At 38.9% G+C, this 20095-nt stretch overlaps 1 protein-coding gene across 4 annotated transcripts in view; it reads right to left on the bottom strand.

Annotated features, from left to right (window-relative positions):
- The window catches only part of Prkd3 (protein kinase D3), a 65493-nt gene that overhangs the window by 28232 nt on the left and 17166 nt on the right, over positions 1-20095 (bottom strand). Inside the window, exons 1-5 of one of the 4 annotated variants that reach the window (XM_050163549.1) lie at positions 10697-10765; positions 9571-9728; positions 6109-6247; positions 4498-4629; positions 2691-2848 (exon numbers count right to left, since the gene is read on the bottom strand). In XM_050163549.1, the coding sequence (XP_050019506.1) occupies positions 2691-2848; positions 4498-4629; positions 6109-6223 (405 nt within the window). In that variant the 5' untranslated portion in view covers positions 6224-6247; positions 9571-9728; positions 10697-10765. Of the gene's footprint in view, positions 1-2690; positions 2849-4497; positions 4630-5123; positions 5314-6108; positions 6248-9570; positions 9729-10696; positions 10803-20095 lie in introns of those variants that run through there. The other 3 variants (XM_050163548.1, XM_050163550.1, XM_050163546.1) reach the window with 3 other exon arrangements.

Here is a 20095-nt window from a genome sequence, read left to right as displayed (position 1 = left end):
ATTCCTACATGCTAACTGCTGTTATACATTTGGAATACAAAACGATCTAAACACGATCCCGTCTTTACCTCCCCAGATGACTGAAGACTAAAGACCGTGTCTTCACCATCAGAAACGGCGTCTGAGCCTGTCCTGATGCTCCCTCAACCTGTGTAAAGCACAGATGTGTCAGTCAACTGTGCAGTTCGGGCTTCTGCATCTACTGTTTTCGGTTTGTCTCAATTCAGACCATACAAGACACGGTAGGACTGATTTAACTACTAGTTATCAGATACACAGGGCATTCCTGTAAAGAGGAGGTTTCTCTAGCATGTCTTTTCATATGCCAATGGCCAGTTAATGCCTCTGTTTAGGCCCTGCTGATATCAGGGCATTAGGGACACAGTACAGAGCACATGTACCAGGCCGTGTATCTGGGGCAGTCACCTGCCAGTATAAGGGTTACTTAAATTCTCTCCCCATCTAAATATGAAACTAGACTCAGAGATTAATGTCGGTGGTTAGGTCTTCCACATCAGACTCCAGAAATAAACGTTTTTCTTCTCTCCTCAGTATGTGCTGACCCACAATACGATCCCATCAGTCACAGTGATTGCCTCTGTCGGTGAGGATGGCAGGGAAAGTTTGTCTGACTTAATGAGCAATTGAAGGGAGGTGGATGTCAGTATATTTAGCAAGAGAGCTTGGATGTATGTAGGTTATATGCAAATATTGCATCTATGACTATAAAGGAGTTGAACACTAATGGATTTCTCAATTTGCTGGAGGTCCCAGAGCCCACCCTAGGAATACTATAGGATGGCTGTACTTTTCCTTTCCTCTGTCTTCTGTTCTCCCCTAGGCTCCTAACAAACTGTGGATAGCTGCCATCAGAGCATCATTTGTGTGCCTCTTAAAGCAATATAATTCTCTGTACCAGACAGGTTCCCTGTGTGGTTCAGTGTATAAGATATACTAATTTTTTACTAACCGGTTTCCCCTTATAGGCCTTATATATGTCTATACATAGCTTCTGATTCTTAGTCTCTATATCATAGTATTCCTTTTCTACTTTATTTATTAACCAGGTGTTTGTTGTTGTAGCAAGGTCTGACTGGCCTAGAACTCATGATCCTTGCTTGAGTACTGGGATAACCTTTCTTTCTCTGCCTCAAAAATCTCCTCCTGTGGCTAAGCAATACATAAAAATGAGTGTTCTTTACAAGAGAGTTACATAGATCTTTACTTTGATATCTCAGTTTGTAAAGATTTCGTTAAATAGACAATAGCCTAAAGTCTTGCACTGTGCTAGTATACAAAAGTCCTGATAGGACCAATATATGAAGATGGAGGTTATAAAAACAACCAATGGCAAGATTATGATTCACAGATGTAAGCCATTTCAAGTACTGCCAAGCACACAAATCTTCACTAAACTACTCTATTCTTGAAAGGAGCAATAATTAGGGGAAAAAATAACTCATAAAATCTGAATTAATTTGAGTATTTCCTATTAACGTGTCCCATGACTTTGGAAAGTCATTTAAGCAGCCCGTGGCTCCAGCGCCATGCAGATACTAGCTCTGGTGGTACAGCTCACAGTTTGAGGAGCAGCACACTCGTTTGTTCACTTGTATCTACTAAGTACCAAGTACTGTGCTAGGAAAAGTGAGGCACATAAGGACACAGAACTTCTTTGCGCTCACAAACCTCTTTACACTGTCTTCTGCGATGAGCGCAACAGCCTTGTATGTGCAGACAATAGCAATCTCAGTTACGCTTAAAGGTTTGCTCCCAGTATGTCTGTTTCCAAACTTATTTCCTTACTCGGTGAGGCTTTATAGCCTGGCTTTTATTTATCTTTTATTCAGTTTTAGAAACTTATTCATTTTCTATAATCTAGTACACAAACACAAGCAGGGAGGTTTCAAAAGTGTGGTGGCATTCAGAGAATAAGCTACATTACAGGTCTAGGTAAATGCTGGTTTAGACTACTGCCATGTCTAAACCACTAGAAATACTGAGTGGGAAAGACATGCTGTCAATGTGTGTGGCATCACTGATGGGGTGTGGGTCCAGATGCAGCAAAAAGCAATGCACATTTCACATACTGTGCCAATCAGCAGAGTTGATTTCTCCTGCCATCACTGTGTGTGTCACTCCGCATGCACCAGCCTCTGAAGGCAGACTTCTACCAGCAGCTCTCCAGTGGACTTCAAATCAGCGTCCCGCATACTCTGAGGCTTCCAGTTTCTAAGTAGTTATTAGTTTCTCCTGCTTCCCAGTCCATAAATCCTGTCACTTAAATACACACACATCCACGCACGTGCACACACCCCCCCACTCTACTGTATAGGTTTGCTCCTCTGAAGAGCTCTCACATAGTTACCTAGTGGAGAGAAACATAATCAGAGTTGTATATTAGGAAACCTGACCTGATGGTTGCATGTAAGATTAAGTGAAGTATGTGACTAAGGCGCCAGGGTAATGAAAAGGAGGCTCACACGGGGGACTAAATGATATGCAATCCCGGGGGGCACAAAGTACAACCTGTTGCTGTAGGTAGGCCTCATCATCATTATTACATTCAAAGTGCCTTAAGAGCAGCCACATCACTATACTCTGCTATCACCTGTTTTAGGATGCCACATGTCTTATAAAGTCACTAAGGATAACTACTAAAAGTCCTTCTATGGCCTAAGAACACATACCTCTTCACTGAGAAGGGGCACACATTCAGGCTGCAGGGGTCTCGGAACTGACAGGCCAGGTCCCGGCAGAGATACATTTGACAGGCGTCTTTTTCTTACTCCACTACAGTTATTTGGAATCTTGAAGGCACATCGTTTATGATAATTTAATCCACAGCCTAAATATATTTTAAGAGTAAAATATAAAATTTTATAAGATTACTTGATTATTTGAAATCTGATACATAGAACCCAGCATTTCTTTTATTTTTCCTGGCAACAATACCAACCTTAATTACGAACTCAGACGACAGATGATGTGGAAGGTAACAAATTCAAGAATAGTACATATGGAGACAGGTTTATTTAGAAAAGTTAAATTAATTAGAACAGTGAATCTTGACTTGTGTTAGCTAAGACAAACACTTGGAAATTTATTTGAAACATAAATTACTAGACTCATCCCCAAATCTATAGAATCAGAAACTCTGGAGGTAGAGTTCAGAAAAGCATGTTTTATGACACTTGGCAAAAGTTTATGAGTTTCTGGCTTCAAGCACTATCCAGCAGGAAACTGAGGCATGCGTGCAACAAACCTCCAATGATGACAAAATTATGGAACTCAAGCATCAGTGTTCATGAATATAAAATAATAGTAAATAATAATATAGAATAATGGTATTCTTTATTATAATATATATATATATAATTATATAACACAAAGGGTATATGTGTCATCTGTGCACAGCTACGTGTGTATGAGCATGGAGACCAGAGATCAACCTCAGCTATCATTCCTTAGGAGACATTCACCATGTTTTGGGGGCAGAGTCTCTCATTGGGATTGGGAGCTGTAAGAAAACCCTAGCGATTCTCTTTTCTCCAAACTTCCCAAACACATATCACCACACCCAGTATTTTTTGTTTGTTTGTTTGTTTCAGTCTGTGGACTGAACTCAGATCCCCATGCTTGTGTGGCAAGTACATTACCAACTAAGACATTTCCCCTATTCTAAAAATATGCTTTATAGGAACACAGTCTGCTGTTTATTTATATAATATCTATGGTTAACTGCTAAGTTATAAAGAATTTTTTAAAAAAGTTTTGTGTATGAATGTTTTGTCTTCATGTGTGTATATTTGCCATGTACATGTCTGGTGCCCTTGGGCATCAGATCCTATGGAACTGGAGTTACAAATGGTTGTGAGGCACCATGTAGGTGCTGGGAATTGAACCCAGGTCCTCTGAAAGAGCAGCAGGTACTCTCAGGTGATGAGCCATCTCTCTGGTTCCTATGGTTGGTTTTACATTACAGCAGCAGAGGTAAATTACAATGGAGACCACATAGCCTGCAAAACCTAAATACAGTCTGTGCCTGCCATTACCTTACAAAAAAGCTAACTGACCCTCCACAGGAGAAGACTGCTTCTTATTTAGACTTATGTACCTGCTGCCTACTCCTAGCAATTCTAACTCACAGCAATCTGACATTTTACCACTGCACAGAAAAAACTAAAAATGGAATAAAGAGCTGTAATAGTAAGTGGCCAACAGTTATTAAACCACTGTTTACATTACCTTCTTTAATTATTTATGAAACTGGTAGAATAGACTACATTTCACAGAGAAACCATCACTTAGAGGTCTACTAAGTTGCTTATGTAAAGGAACCAGTATGTGGAGGCAAAGGAAAAGCCAGTCCTCAACTTCGCAATTCTAAATCCTTACTACTTAGACACCAACTATGAGCTTAGTGTTCCATTGGTAATTCAAAAATGCAAATGTAAATCCTCTTTCGAATTAATACACCGGTCTAAAAGCACTTACCTTCACATTTTAATCCTTGACGTACCAATCCCCAGAGCATTTCACCACAATAATCACAAAAAGTAGGTGCTTTATAAGAATGTACATAGAGAGTATGAGGGCGAATCTGGAAGTCTTCTACTGTGGCCAAGGCTTTTTTGAAAAAACAACAACAACAAAAAGAAAGTATTAAACCATATTTTTTAATTGCAAAGACATTAGGAATGGTCGCCATATCCATTTATATCAAAACAGGGTACGTTCTCTAAAAGTTTTATGTGATTACAAAATAAATTATTTTTAGCATTTAAAACTGCGATCTAAAAGATTTTACATTTATTTATTATTTGTGTGTATGTATGTTGGGGGAGGAGAATGTACCATGGCACATGTGAATGTCGGGGACAACTTGTAGGCATGAGTTCTCTCCTCCTACCATGTGAGTTATCTGCTGAGCCGTGGCCCAATACTGAGAGTTTAAGCAGTAGTTTTAGAAGTCCAAGAGCTTTATATGAGTTAAGCTCCAAATAAACCAGGTTGGAAGTCTTTGGCTAGGTATACCGAAAGCATTGTCTCATAGCTTAGGACAGACTGAGAAAGAAAACACTGAAGTAAATGATAAAAATCAAAGTGCTATGGAACTTAACCTCATTGTCAAATGTTTCTGTAAGAAGAGACACTGAGTTCAAACAGACTGCCAGGACTCCTTTCTCCTCCATGAGCAATGGAGCAGTAGATACAGACACATTTCTTTCACTTCAACTTGAAAGTCACTAGTGACGTCCCTGTGGTTTGACGAAAGGTCCAAAGCCAAGAGGGAATGAATGTGATCACGACCTTAAAGGAGAACAGCACAGAAATCCCCGTGTGAGTGAGGAGGAAGACAGGGGGTGGTGGTGGAAGATCAGTGCTGGGGTGGACTAGGCAGATGGAAGAATCAGAAACACAGAGGAGAAGTGTTAGGACCAATAAGGAAAAGGAACGGTAGAGAGATCCCAGGAAGAGCCCGAAAGATGAGGGTGGGAGGGTGCCTGGCCACTCGTTTCCTCTCCCGGTCTCCCTTCTTGCCAATCCAAAGTGTGCCCTCGCTGTGGCATTCTTCCTTCTCTCGCACTTTCCCTGGCTACCTGTCCACAGGGACACTGCAGGTGGTGAGAGGGGATGGCAACAAGGGCAAGGCAGGAACGGAAGTGGAAAATGTCCACTGGGAACAGGAAGGGAGGAAACAGTCTTAAGTCGTGCAAGTAACCAGCACCGTCACTTTCTCTTCCAGGTCTTAAATATTCCCCCTCTTATCCGCATTCTCTCTTTGGACCCTCATTCTCTTTGTCTATGCTTTTAACAGAAATGGGGGGGGCAACTTTAATCTTGGTTTTTTTTTTTTTCAACCTACAGAAAGAGAATTTCTTTTCAGTTTAACTAGTAATTCCCTTAGCTTCAAAACACTTAAGTAATTCCACTTTTCCCCCTATTTTCTCATAGTGTTATAACCTTCCTGAAAGTGAAGGCCATGCAGAAACCATTACTACACATTAAAGGAGTAAGCGATGACACAGCACCACAGCTAAGAGCAGCAGAGCACAGAATAGTGTGGTAAATACTCCTTGTGGGGAAAAGGAGCCATTTGCTCACCTGACAGGACAACTTCTACAAGATCTCCTTCATGTATTTCATCTGCCGAGGTAATCAGCTGCAAAATGTTTTCCGAGTTCATGTCGTGGCGAAAGAGAAGAATTTTATCATACATGCCAAAGAATCCACACTCTGGAAACTGTAGGGAAACAGCCCTGTATCAACATCCCATGGCTTTCTACTGTTGTTAAGTATGCTATAAAAGAATTTTAAAGTGTTCCAGCTTAATGTTGGCTACTAACAACTCTTCTAATATCCAAAAGGTGAACCTTGTACTCAAATATCCTGGTTAATTTTAAAGCTCAAAAGCAAAAAAAGTAAATTTGCAAACAAGTAATCATTACCTTAAAATACAGGTCTCTTACAAAATTCAGACTTCTAAACTGCTGTAAGAGAATGCAATCTTTCACTCACTCTATTCTTAGCCTGAAAGGCAAGAAGTTGTTTCCATCCGTTCGAGTGGTACTGCTCAACACACCATCAGCTACTGCTAGTCTTTGGATGTGACATGTAAAATGTCCATGTGCTAAAGGCTTGTGCCTTGTCTCTATTGGGAGTGACTGAAAACAATTAAAACCCAAAAACACCAGTTAAAGAAGGAAAGCCACATTCAAACAAATTTATGACCTAGAGAGGATACAAAACAATACTGCAACAGACACGTGACCTAATGGATAATGGTAGCATGAACTGAGGATAGGGAGTGGCCCAGTGTTTATTCAGAATGTGCACTACCCAGGCCAAGCCTCAGCGCTGCACAGATATATGAATATACAAACAAATACCCAAACACAGGTAAAAGAACGAGTGCAGAAAATATTACGAATAATTATTTAAAATAAACCTTTGTAGGTCTAGAGGCTGAAAGACGTTAGGGTCGCCATAAAAAGTCATTTTCTAGATAAGCACCTATAAATATGACAAATTACTGAGTGACTAGAAGAAAAGGTCTAAATACTGGCTTGCAGAAAGCCCTATTTATTATAATATTAAATAAATGTGTTTTAGCTAGGAATTATCTTAAAGCAAATGTCAGAACTAAAATAACAGAAAACATAGACTGAAAAAAATCAAGAAAAGATTAAACATATCACTGAAATTCAGAGAATCACTGTGGCCAATCTTTAAAAACATCCGAGGTTTAGAGGCATGACTATATTAAAGATAAACATCTACAGAGGAACAGGAAATAAACCATAAACACATAGTTTTAAGATGTTTAAACAACATACAAGATAAACAGAAACAACCTGTAAGGAAATTAGTATACAGATATTTGCTATTCATGAGTTTTAAAAATTCAGAAATCAGGTCTTCACAAACGAGAATATGACTCAACTCTGCTCACACATGAAAATGTTTAAATTTTAACATTTTAAAGAAATTCACTTCCTGTCAATACCCCACAAGGCACAGGAAACATCACAGAAGAGGGGCCAGAGGGACTGCAAGAGCCAGAGGCAAGGGTAGCTGGAGTGGATATGCAGGACTGCTGCAACCATGAGCTCTCAGCAGCTGTGGCTGTCTACGTGAGACCTGAACAAGAACAAGCTAGTCTGGGAAGGACAGAGTCTGCGACCCCTCACTGAGAAGTTTGTCTTTAAGGGTGTGGCTCCGAGTAAGGCTGCCATCCAGGACTATATGAGTAACACAAATGGACAGGAGTTAGGGGAAGGGATGGAGGTGAATATAATAAAATTAAATTGCATGAATGTCTTAAAGAATTAATAAAACATTTAAAACATTATAAAAATCCTGTCCAGGCTTTATTTCCAAATGGATGCCTGAATTTTAAATTTACTTTACAAATATTATTCATTATATTTACTAGTCTTTTTTAAAGTTTTAGAAGTAGAGAAAAAGTCATACAAAAATTATACAGCATTCCCATTTACCCACTTTCCCCATTATTAACACTTTATAGTAGTATGATACATTTATACCAAATGTTGTCATATTTTGTTTAGATTTCCTTAGCCTTTACCTAATGTCCTTTCTCTTTCCTTAGTCTCATCCATGAATCTATGTGACCTTCAGCTACCAGATATAATTATGTCTTTTTTGGATGTAACAATTTCTCACATTTTGCAGTTTCTGGATATTTTGATTATGTTGCTTACTGATAATGTGTTTTATAGTATGCCTCACTAGTGAAACTATCTGATGTTTATCTCATTATTAGATTGAGGTTTGGGTTCTGAGGAGGAGACTGCACAGGTAAAGTGGCATCCTCACTACACTCTCTCAAGCCTGACTGTGCCCAGATTTTTATATCCTGGGGGTCAAACTTGAGTGCACAAAGCAAACACTTTATTAAGCTATCATGCTAGGCCCTGATTTCAATTCTTATTAATTATATAATCTTAATGAGCTTCTCTACCTGTAAAATAGAGCATACTCTGCACTTACCACAAAAATTAAAAAAGTTAATGCAACATTAACTTTGAACATTAGCCATTACTGTTTCCAATGTTTTGTTATAATAAGCAATAGCTGGTATGTAATCACATATTCCTTACCATTACTACTTCTGAAGTATATGTAAAGAATTTCCCAGAATATTTCCTGGGTCAAAGTGTCTAACTAGTCTTCATGAAGGCAGTATCAGCTTATACGTCTACAGGCAAAACATTAAGTTTGTGGGACAGGGGAAATGACGCAGTGCTTGCCCCAGAAGCACATGCGAGCACTGGAGTTCAGATCCCAGAACCTATGTAAATGTGAGGCAGGTGTGAGGGCCCTCCTGCTCCAGCCTTGGAGGGTGAGAGAGACGTGAAGTCCCCACAGCTAGTCAGCTAGCAAGACTCTTCACATTAGTGAGCTCTGGGTTTGACTGAGAGACCCTGCCTCGAAGAATAAAAGTAGAAGACCAAATGAGGATGGCTTCCAACATCAACCTCAGGCCTTTATATGCACATATACATATGTGTACCACATTTGCATACACGTGGGCCCACACATGCAGAAGGCATGCAAATACACACATATGAACACGACACACTTGAAATGGAGTAAGAAAAGTTTGTTTTTGCCATGTGCTATTTTGTAAGTGCACTATCAAATTTGTTGCCCTTACATGAAAAGTGGTACTTCTGTGTATTTCAACTTGTACTCCCTACCCCCTTTCTTATGTGTGTTTGCAGTGTGCATTAGCATACATGTCATATGCACATACGCATCCTTCACTTTATTTAATGAGGCTAGCTCTTTCCCTGAACCCAGAACTCACAGATCCCAGCAAGTCTGGCCAGCTTGCCCCAGGATTCCCCGACTCTGCCTTTCCACGTAGCCAATGTGTCCTGCTCTCATGTGGATTCTGGGGATGAACTCTGGTCCTCATGCTTACAGGGAGAGAGCTTTATCCATGGAGCCATCTCCCTTGCCCTGATTTGTATTTGTCCATTATACAAGGCTAATTATTTTTCATATGCTTAAAATATATTATAAAAATTTGTTATTTACATCTTGCCTATTTTTAGTAATTCAATGATCTTCAAAACACCAAGTTCAACTGTTCTTCAGACTGATTTTTTTTCTTCTTTAATGATTTTGGTACATAGGGGCTGTGTGTAAAGTCACGAACAAGCCAAGCATCGAGTTGCACACATGCAGTACCAGCTCTGTAGAGACAAAGGCAGAGGATCTGATGTTCAAGGCCACTCTTGGATAAACAAGGATTTGGAGGTTTCCCTGAACCATATGAGAAAAAAAGGGGACATGAACAAAACATTAAAAGATATAAACAAAAGCACTTTATATTTTAAAGTTTATCAGAATAACCTGTCAGTGATATGCACAAAAAACTGAGGCTTTTCAATGACAATTGCTGTTTTTCTAAGCTATGCTTCAATAGAATATGGAATAAAAGAAAAGATCACTTTTGCACCCAGTTGTGTAATTTTAAAAGGAAAAACTACTGTGGAAAAATAATGCAAATCAATATATATTTGTGAATGTATACCTGTGTCTCTGGAGGGCTGCTGCACTATCGGTATATGTTTATCTCTAACACACAGACATAACTAATAAAATGGAGTAGATACCTTCTAAACATTCCCATTCTCACGGACAACAAGGACTCTTGGGACAAGGAACACAGCTAGAAGGGTAGCATAATTGAGAACACATTTTAGTAGCTCTCGGTAATGAGAACTAGCTACATTGTATTTCTCTAGGGACTAATTTGCCCCAGAAGGTACATACATGGTGGTGTCTTTATACATATCTACTTTTCAGAATTTGGGTCTGTGCACATTTACTAGGTAAGGTTCTGCAGAATTCACAGGACGGCCTCCATCACAGAACTATCTGGTAAGGTTCTGCAGAATTCACAGGACGACCTCCATCATACTATCTGGCCCCAAATGCTGATTAAAAGCTCAACCTGAGAAGCCCTACTGGTCTAGAATGAAAGGAGTCAAAATCCTAGAGCCTGGGGAATGTGGAAAGGAGTGAGTACCCTTCTGAAAACAGACAAGCCCATGGTTCTTTCCCTACCATACCTCAGCCCTGATTAGAGGGAAAAATGAAGAACAGCTTAAGAACTAGTTTAAAAGCAAAATACCCTCACCTTAATTTCTCGACTTACTTTCTACATTTGTGTCAATGATTCCTCTGCATTGTGCAAAATGAAGTCTTTCCCCAGTTCTGAACAACTGTGGCTAAACACTGCAGCTCTGTCCCATAAAAGTCTCAAGTCACTAAACACCTGTCAGTAAAATGTTAGGTAAGGCAGGAAGCTTGCAAAACTTTTATTTTACTTGGCCAAACAACACTTTTGCGTGTTAACAAACAACTTTGGAATTCAATATTATCGGAGTGAATTATTTACCTACCACTAGGCTTTTTTTATTTTTCTAAGGTAGTATGGGTTCTAGTCTAGAAAATGAGAACTGCTTGGAGTTTTAACACCCATATGTTTCTGCTTTCATATGGTGAGTGAAGTACACACTAATTTCAGAGGCTTGAGGATCACACACACACACACACACACACACACACACACACACACACGGAATACCAAATTGATCTTTAATCTTGATTTCAGGTATCCCTGCACAGTAAATCTTAAAAGTGCCCCTAAAAGTAAAGACATGCTAAGAATGTCCTCTCCTCAGGCTTCCTCCAGACTCCTCAAGAAGCCAGAACTTCTGGCACTTATTAAAAACTCTGTTGACTGTTAGCAGTAATAAAGTCTTCAGAAATAAGACTTATATTAATTTAGTATCAATCTCTGGAAAGTGTTTAACTAAAGGGTTCAATGACTTCTACATAAAGCCAAAACTCGCTCGTCTGGACAAGTCAATCAGAAAATGAGTCAACAGGAACCTGAATTCATACTTACCTTTCATCACTGATTTCCAATTCAGAATTCTCTGGATTATCACATGCCGGAAGTGTTGCTCAATTTAACAGCTCACCTGCACTTCTAACATAAACCACAGACATATTTTTTTTCCTTTTTAAATTTACTCACGTCCCCCTCTTGTTTTGTGATTTGTTCTTAAGTGTCCTTGATTTAAACTTCTGGTACCTTCTCTCCTTTACCTATGATTGCAACCTGAATGTGCAGCAAGTTAAAAAAAATTTTTTAAATCTCCAGTTTGAGCTTAAGTATTTAGTTATGGCTGCCTGGCACTTTTTAACCTAGATAAAAATGTGGGGAAGGATTAGAATGTCACCAAGCGGCTGTAATACAGCTGAAGTAGAAAGAGTGGGAGAGAGAACAGCACACAATGACAGCTCACTTCTAGAAAACAAAAGAGACAGCTGGGGCTTTCATCTACTACGGCAGAACCTGAAAATTACACTCAATTCATGTCTGCAGAGACAATGGATTCATTCATTCTAACACACCAATCACCCCTAAAATACACTGATACTCGGTCTTCAGATCTGGTATTAACGTGGTCAAAACTAAAGCAAAATGTTTTAAATTAGCTAAAAGCAGACAGTGTTAGTCAGTATTTCAATTTTACTAAAGACCAATATAACTCAAAATAAATTGCTTTCTGCCAACTTCCTCTCCCATTCCAATGACATCTAGTTTTTTCATTCAACAAATTAACAGAAACAATAGCTTTAGAGGGGTATCTTTTAAGCCTCTTATCAATATGAAAGCAAGAAAACAGGGAGCTAGCATTCACTGGGTAATTACACACCAGACATTGTGCATGTATTCTCCCCTTTAAACAAACACTTGATTTTATTTTCTATAGATGGCCATATATCAAAACTAAAATCAAAACAATGTTTTGTTTACATGCTGCTATAATACTATAGTGATAGTATACATACCTATATATACTATAATATGCTAGTGATGTTCACTAAAGTTATAAGACACCTACAGAACCAAGGCTCTTTCTAAAATTAGAAGTTTTTAAGCCACAGGTATGAGTATTTTCCAAGCACTCGTACCCAGGATTGCAGAGCTTTACATTTAATCAGCATAACTCTTTATGAAGGTAGATATTCTAATCCCAGGCCCTCGGGAGGAAACAGGATTAAAAATGAAGCGACTTGAAAATGATCTATCAATACAAAACAAAGTGATAAAATGAAAACCTACATTCCTGGTCTGTCTCTTTGATTCCAATGGTATGAGATAATATCGTTTCCTAGCTTACAAAGAAAAAAATTGCATTAAAAACATTGACAATATAATTTTAACGTCTGGTTTCCATGCATGAATAATTGCTGTAACCATGAACCAGGCGTTTGCCATATTCTGTCAGTACTGATTTTCTTGTAATCCAACACTTATAAATGGCCTCCCAACTGTGACCTGATGGGCACATTTCACCTGGCTCAACCCAGTTCCATCTGTTGCTAAACTGCTTTCTAAGGTCTGACTGCCAGCTCCACTACTTCTCTGTGGCCTACTGGCAAAAACGCCCTCCTTCAAGTCTAGAAGGTAGAAATTGTATTTGTGTTCATATTGCTTTATAAACTATGCATAAAGAGGGATCCAGGAGCAAGTGGGTAGTTCAGTGGTAATGTACATGTTTAGCATGTAAAAGGCTCTGGGTTCAATTCCTAGCACCCCATATATAGGTTAAGATCTTATATTCATTGTCAAATTGTATACTCCAAAAACTGCATTACTTTTGAAACAAAGATAATTAAGCCTAACAGGAAATCTTATTTGAAAGACCTAAAACTACAACTCCATTTATAAAATTTTAATCAAGATAATTCATATTCTTTGATTTATTAAGATCCCAGAATATTATTAGCAGAAGGTTCAGGTTTTCTCAAACACAAAAGTTCTACTTCTCTATCAATTTAACTTAAGGACTTTTAACCTCAGCTTTACTAACACTTCAGGTCAGAAGATTGCTGAGGGTATTTTGGCAGCATCTCTGCTCTCTACCCAACAGACGATGCCAGCAGCACAGTTATGCCAGGCAAGAACATTTACAGACATTACAATGTCCACTGAGGCCCAGAGCTCCCTGGAGGTAAGGACACAAGCTGAACTTGGTCTTACACATTAGACATTAAGGTAACGAGGCTCCGTGTCCCCCAAATAGCACAACAGCCTAACCTAATGGAATAAGGAACATGTTCACTATTTGTATTACCTTGATTTTTGTATAAAAGCAAGTAAAATGTGCCCTGCATTAAATGTTTCCTGAGAGTAAGGCATCTTTGAGGAAAGACATGAAGAAGCTAGCACTGACCTCAATGTATTATGTTGGAAGACTTTCAAAGTCTTCCCCCCCCCCCAAAAAAAAAGGAAGCTAAGTTTTGGCTTATGCTAACAACAACAACAAAAGAAACTCCACCTCACTCCACCCTCAGGATGAGTCATGGAATTGGAAGAAATTCAGAGTGACCACTTTTAGTCATATCTAAGTTTTAAACAAAGCTCAAATAAAAATGATCTGTTAGTTAAGTAGATATTTTCTTGGAGAAAACCCCCTTTGTGTATGCTGATGTAGCCTTTGCCAGTGTTTATGCCTTCTCCAAGCTTTGAATCACTGCCATTTCTGTGAGATTTGACCAGATTCTTCAGTACATCAGAGACACCAATTCTCTCTTTACTCCAGTTGAACACATGCTGTTTAGTCTGTATTCATTTAAAAACTATTTTAAACATTTTCCCATGTGCTTGTTTACCAATTTATTGAATCATCTTGTGAAATAGATGTTGTATCATCTGACCCAATGTCTACTATGGACAGTGTTTTTCTTAGCGATATGGGAGCATTTTCAGGGGGGGGGGCACTGTTCTTACCACCCTTATTTTTGTCTTACTATTTTTATAGCTGACATTACAGTTTACTGACCTACTGCTGACAAATCAGTCAGTTCCAGTTTACATTGATCTGCCTTTGACCCCAGTTTGAGTATTTAACTGACTCCCTGTGGAACTTGTCAGGTGGGGACAGCATAGAGCCCCCTCAAAACCTAAAATTGGTTTTCAAAAATTCAGTTTATGGGAAAATGACCTCTTTTTCTAGGTTTTTTTTTTTTTTTTTTTTTTTTTGGTGGTCTTTTGAGACAGGGTTTCTCTGTGCAGGCTGGCTGTCCTGGAACTCACTCTGTAGACCTGGCTGGTCTCAAACTCACAGAGATATTCATGCCTCTGCCTCTCCAGTGCTGAGATTAAAGGTGTGTGCCACCACTGCCTGTTTTTTTTTTCTCTCTCTCAGATTTTAAAAATTAATGCTCTTGACAACTTTAGAATAACATGAGATAAATTTTTGGCTAACACTGTCAGGTCAAAAAAAAAAAATCCCAATAAGATCTTTAATTTAACACAGGAATTTGGGAAGTAAAAATTTATACACTATCAGTCCTTTTTTGTCAGAACAAAACATTCATGTCACCCTTAAAAGACTTAAAATTTTTTCTTTTAGAGTTTAAGATTTTATTATACTCCCTGAGATAATTGTCACTAAGTCCTATTAATCATTCTTTTCTTCTAATTTTTTTAGATTTATTCTTATTTTGTGTCCACATGTGTATGTGTGCACACATGTGTGAGCATGTATCTATGTATGCATGCATGTCTGTGTATGGCATGTGTATGTCAGCAAGCACTCTTAATTGACGTGTCATTTTTCTACCTCCATTTTCTTTATTACTATTTTTTATTATTTTATTTTATGTGTGTGGATATTTTGCCTACACGTATGTCTGTGTACCATACATATGTGTGCTTGGTGTCACTGGAGATCAGAAGAGAGTATCAGATCCCCTGATACAGGATTTATACATGGCTGTGAACTGCCACATGGGTGCTGGGTCCTCTGGAAGAGCAGACACTGTTCTTAGTAGTTATCCATCTCTCCAGCCCCATCTAAACCCTTTTTCCTTAATGAATTAAGGAAATTCATTATTTATTATGTACTTTCAGTTAGCATTCCTGTCCCTCTTCTGATAGCAAATGGCCTTATATATCTCGTGTAAGTTTCCCTATCCGTTTGGCACTACAGGCTCTGCCTGGTGGTTCAATCATTGAGAATGTAAATTCAATTGCTGAAATACTTGGATTTCATTCAGTCCTAAGTATATAGAAATTTTAAAAAGCATTTACTTCGCTACTGTTCAGTCACAGAATTAACTGGTTAGTTAATTCCGCTGAACTCAAAATTGTATGATTCTAAAGTCACATAGTCAGCATTAAAAGAGACATTCTGGGACTATTTCTAATAAATCACAAGCTTACACGTGTGGCTCAGGAAGAGCTCAAATATACTCAGCGGCGCCATCAGTAAACTCCGTCACTTTCTGCACCAGTAAAGGCAGCACCGGAAGTACTCATAGAAAACTGGCCGATGTACACATCAAGGAAGAAATCAGTTGTCTTCCTTCCGTTTCTTCTTACTTTTTCAGAGTGCCTCATTATGTATGCACAGGTTAGCCTCAAATTCAAGATCTCCCTGCCTCAGCTTTCAGAGTACAGAGAATATAGGACTGTGAGCATACTCAACTCAAACAATGATCTTCTACACTATATAACAAGATTCTGACATGTATATTAAATAAAGCACAAAACAAAATCAATGCAAATCTAATTGGTAGTACCTTTTAAGTTATTTATAGATTGGTATTGACCAATTTTACATATTGAACAGAAAGGATCTCAAAGCAGTTATATCTGTTTTAGAGTTTGGAGATCATCAAGATCAGATTAATATGTAATACTGATAAGATAGCATTTACTGTGTGACTACTGTGTGTTAAGTAGTGGGCAAAGAATTTTATAAACACACGTAAGGTACATTTGTACACATATGTGTACATAATACATACATGAGTAGTATTTTCTTTTTTTATATTTATTTATTTATTATGTATACAATATTCTGTCTGTGTGTATGCCTGCAGGCCAGAAGAGTGCACCAGACCTCATTCCAGATGGTTGTGAGACACCATGTGGTTGCCGGGAATCGAACTCAGGACCTTTGGAAGAGCAGGCAATGCTCTTAACCACTGAGCCATCTCTCCAGCCCCATGAGTAGTATTTTCAATCTTACTTTTCACATAAGAAACCAAGGTCACACAATTTGTAAGTGGTAGAAATGAGCCCCAATTTGACCAAAAACTAACACTTTTAAGTAGGACCTCATGCTGTTTCTTAGGAGTTTCTTTCTTTATTCAACTAAGAAATATCTGGATGTTTGTTTATTGTGGTTACATGATGCCTGACCTCATGGAGCTTTAGGTAAGACTTATGGCACGTACATTCAAAATAAAAGTAATGACGATCAGCACAATGAATATTAAAATACAGGTCACCTAGCCTGCCAGTACTCAAAGAAGAAAACACAGTGGGGGAAGGATAATCCAGGCAGTGGAGCAATGAACACAAAGCCCTAACAAAGGAGCCAACAATGTGTCTGAAGCTCAGGAAAGCAATTATGATCACAGTCATGCCTTGGGAATCATCACCATGTTTTGTAAGTAATAATGCCTTGTAGAAGCAATCACATATTTCTGTCACCGTTCATTGCTAGCAACTACCGATGTTTGTCTAGCTAACTGCTGGTGAGTAAGGGGTGGGGGAAAGGTCACTGTGAACTTCTTGAGTAACTCAGGCTAGCTTACATAAAATTTATAGTACGACTAGGAATTACAGTCACAAAAACTTATTTGACCATGAAAAAGATCTCAAAGGTAATGATATCTTGCTTTATCCATGCTACAAGCTACCAGAGAACAACAGCAAGGCACTACACCAGCATCTGACATCGATTTCTCCACGTAAAGTACTACAGTTGATGATGGTGCAAACAAAAAAATAAAGTTTAAGACAGGCTTTCATAATTCTCTAAAAAGACAGTCATTAGTTTGAGTCATTCTGCCCTTTGTGTATCTTCATTCAGGTCTTAGCATGTGCTACCTCCTATTGCTAATCTGAAATTTACCCAACTTTTATGTAACATGCTTAGGGGCGGGAAATCGACTTTCATTTTGGGAGTCTCCACAGGATTTAGCACCGTGACTAAAAGAGTAAGTGTACCGCAAATATTCATCCAACTGAAGCAGTAGTGGTATAATGGAAATTTAGGTGAGTGCAAATAGTATCATCTACTTAGCTCTTCACAGACTGCCAAAGAAAGCCATCACTAATGTCTATCTAGGTTCAAAAATCTTATTAACCTGCGTTTAGAAATAGATGTTCCTGAAGTTTTGAATTACAAGACTATAAAAATATTCTATTTCTGATGTATAGAAAATGAGGTAGCAATCCCACAGAACATATAATTCAACTAGTTAAAGGCATCTTCGTATTTTCATTTACCCGTTTAAGTGTATTTACTGACTTGCATTAGACTAAAGGTTCTGAACGTTGGCTGAGTTAAACATGCATTAGTCAGCCATGCACTCCAGTGCTATTGGCTATGAGAAGGATGCTGTGGAATCAGCAATGCATGTTGAGCAAAGCAAGCTTAGACAGAAACATACACAAAACAATGCATTTCTTGGCTGACAAACGTACTGTGAAGAAAAGCTCATAGAAACCTAGCCTGTATGTCTACTAGGCACACAGTTCAGGGCTTGTGGTGACTCTGTGCAGCCTGACTACCATGAAGAACGAGAACTGAAAGTATGTAGAAACACAGTATCTGACAATAACAGCAGATGAGAAGAACAGAAATACGGGGTTCTGAGGTACACACTGCATCTACACAAGACCATCTACACCAACTTAAAAATGTCCATAGTCTATCAACTAAGATAAAAATTTTCAAACGTCTGTAAAATGTCAGATGATATTTTAGGCTGAGGGCCACATGGTATCTTGCATACTAACCTCTGCTATACAGACTGTATGTAAATGAACAAACATGCTGGGCTTCAATACAACTATGAAAGCAGGTGGTGGGCCAGTGTGAAGGTTAGATTTTAACTGTGGACTTCATCAAATCTAGATGCACCTGGAAAGGAGTCTCAGCGAGGGACTGTTTAGATTAACTGACCTAAGGGCTTATCTGTGGGAGGTTATCTTGGTTCTGGGCTCGTCTGGGCTCGCAGTCTGTGGAACCATTCCCTGGGCAGGGCATCCTGGACTGGGGAGGAGTGTAGAAATGAGCTGGGCACTGCATGCAGCTCAATTCACCCTTTCTGCTCCTGACTATGGGTGTAATGGGACGAGCAGCTTCCAGTATCTGCTGCCTTGGCTTCCCCCACTGATGGACTGCCACCTGGAAATGTGAGCCAATAAGCCCTTCCAACTCGAGTCAGGGCATTTTATCACAACAGGAAATGAAACTAAGACAGCCAGATTTGGTCAAAGGATGTGGATGGCTGACCTGTGCTGGCATTAGGGCAAGTGCTAAAGGGTACTTTTAGAGAAAAAAGCAGAAACAAACAAACAAAAAACAACCAAGGGAGGAGAGAAAATGGAAATCTAGGAAATAATTAAAAGTCAAAAAACAAAAAGGCCCCAAGAACAGAAGGGATGAATATAAAAAAAAAAAATAGCAAATTTTGTCATATCGATCCTCTTGACTGATGCTGTATATCCTAGTAATGTCTAACAGGCTAAGAATGTTAAGTTGTGGATGCATTTAATTCACCTAGCCCACCGCAGTTTAGCAACTGAGCACACTCTAGAGAGTCAGTTGCTTACAGCATGATCCTTATGCTGGCCAGCAGCTGCTGCCACCTAGCACCGTGAGGATCTCTATAGGACTGTACTGTATCATTAGCCAGGAAAAGTTCAAAATTCAAAGTACAATTTCTACTGTATATGCACTGCTTTAGTTTTCTCATGAAGATGAGAAGTCCTATATAAAACCTTCACAAGTAGGGAAAGTTTGTAAATTTAATGAATCTATATTGAAAATTGAGTGTTCTTTGTTTTGTTTTGAATTTTCTGAGACAAGGTTTCTCTGTATAGTCCAGCTGTCCTGGAACTTGTTCTGTAGACCAGGCTGGCCTTGAACTCACAGAGATTCCCCAAGTGCTGGGATTAAAGGTGTGCGCCACCACTGTCTGAATATGAGTGATCTAAATGCTGAAGGAGTAGTTGACAGAATGAAAACTTGAAACATACACTCAACTAAGCCTACTAAAAAAATTATTAATGAAGACACAGAAAGGTATACATGTATGTATGTACATATAGATACACACATGATATGAAAATATATCACAGTGTAAACACTAATAAAAAGTTACAATACCCAAAATTCAGAACAAGAAATAATTGTCATAAATAAAGAACAATATATTGAAAATTGGGTAAATATACCAAAGTCTTAACAAATTTAAAATGTTGGTTAGTACAGAGACAGCTGACCCAAGCTTGTGGGAGCTTACCGATTCTAGACCGATAGCTGGGGTACCTGCATGGGATCAACCTAAGACCTTTGCATGTGGGTGACAGCTGTGTTGCATGGTCTGTTTGTAGGGTCCTAGCAGTGGGACCAGGATCTGGCTGAATGAGTTGGCTTTTTGGAAGCCACTCCCCATGGTGGGATGCCTTGCTCAGTCGTGATGCAGGGGGTAGAGGAGCTTGGTTCTG

The sequence above is a fragment of the Alexandromys fortis genome, unplaced genomic scaffold (genome assembly GCF_014885135.2).
Source record: "Alexandromys fortis isolate MF-2015 unplaced genomic scaffold, M_Fortis_MF-2015_v1.1 scaffold_136, whole genome shotgun sequence".
Lineage (NCBI taxonomy): Eukaryota > Metazoa > Chordata > Mammalia > Rodentia > Cricetidae > Alexandromys > Alexandromys fortis.
The sequence above is the reverse complement of the archived record's forward strand: the minus strand, read 5'-3'. Positions and strand labels throughout refer to the sequence as shown.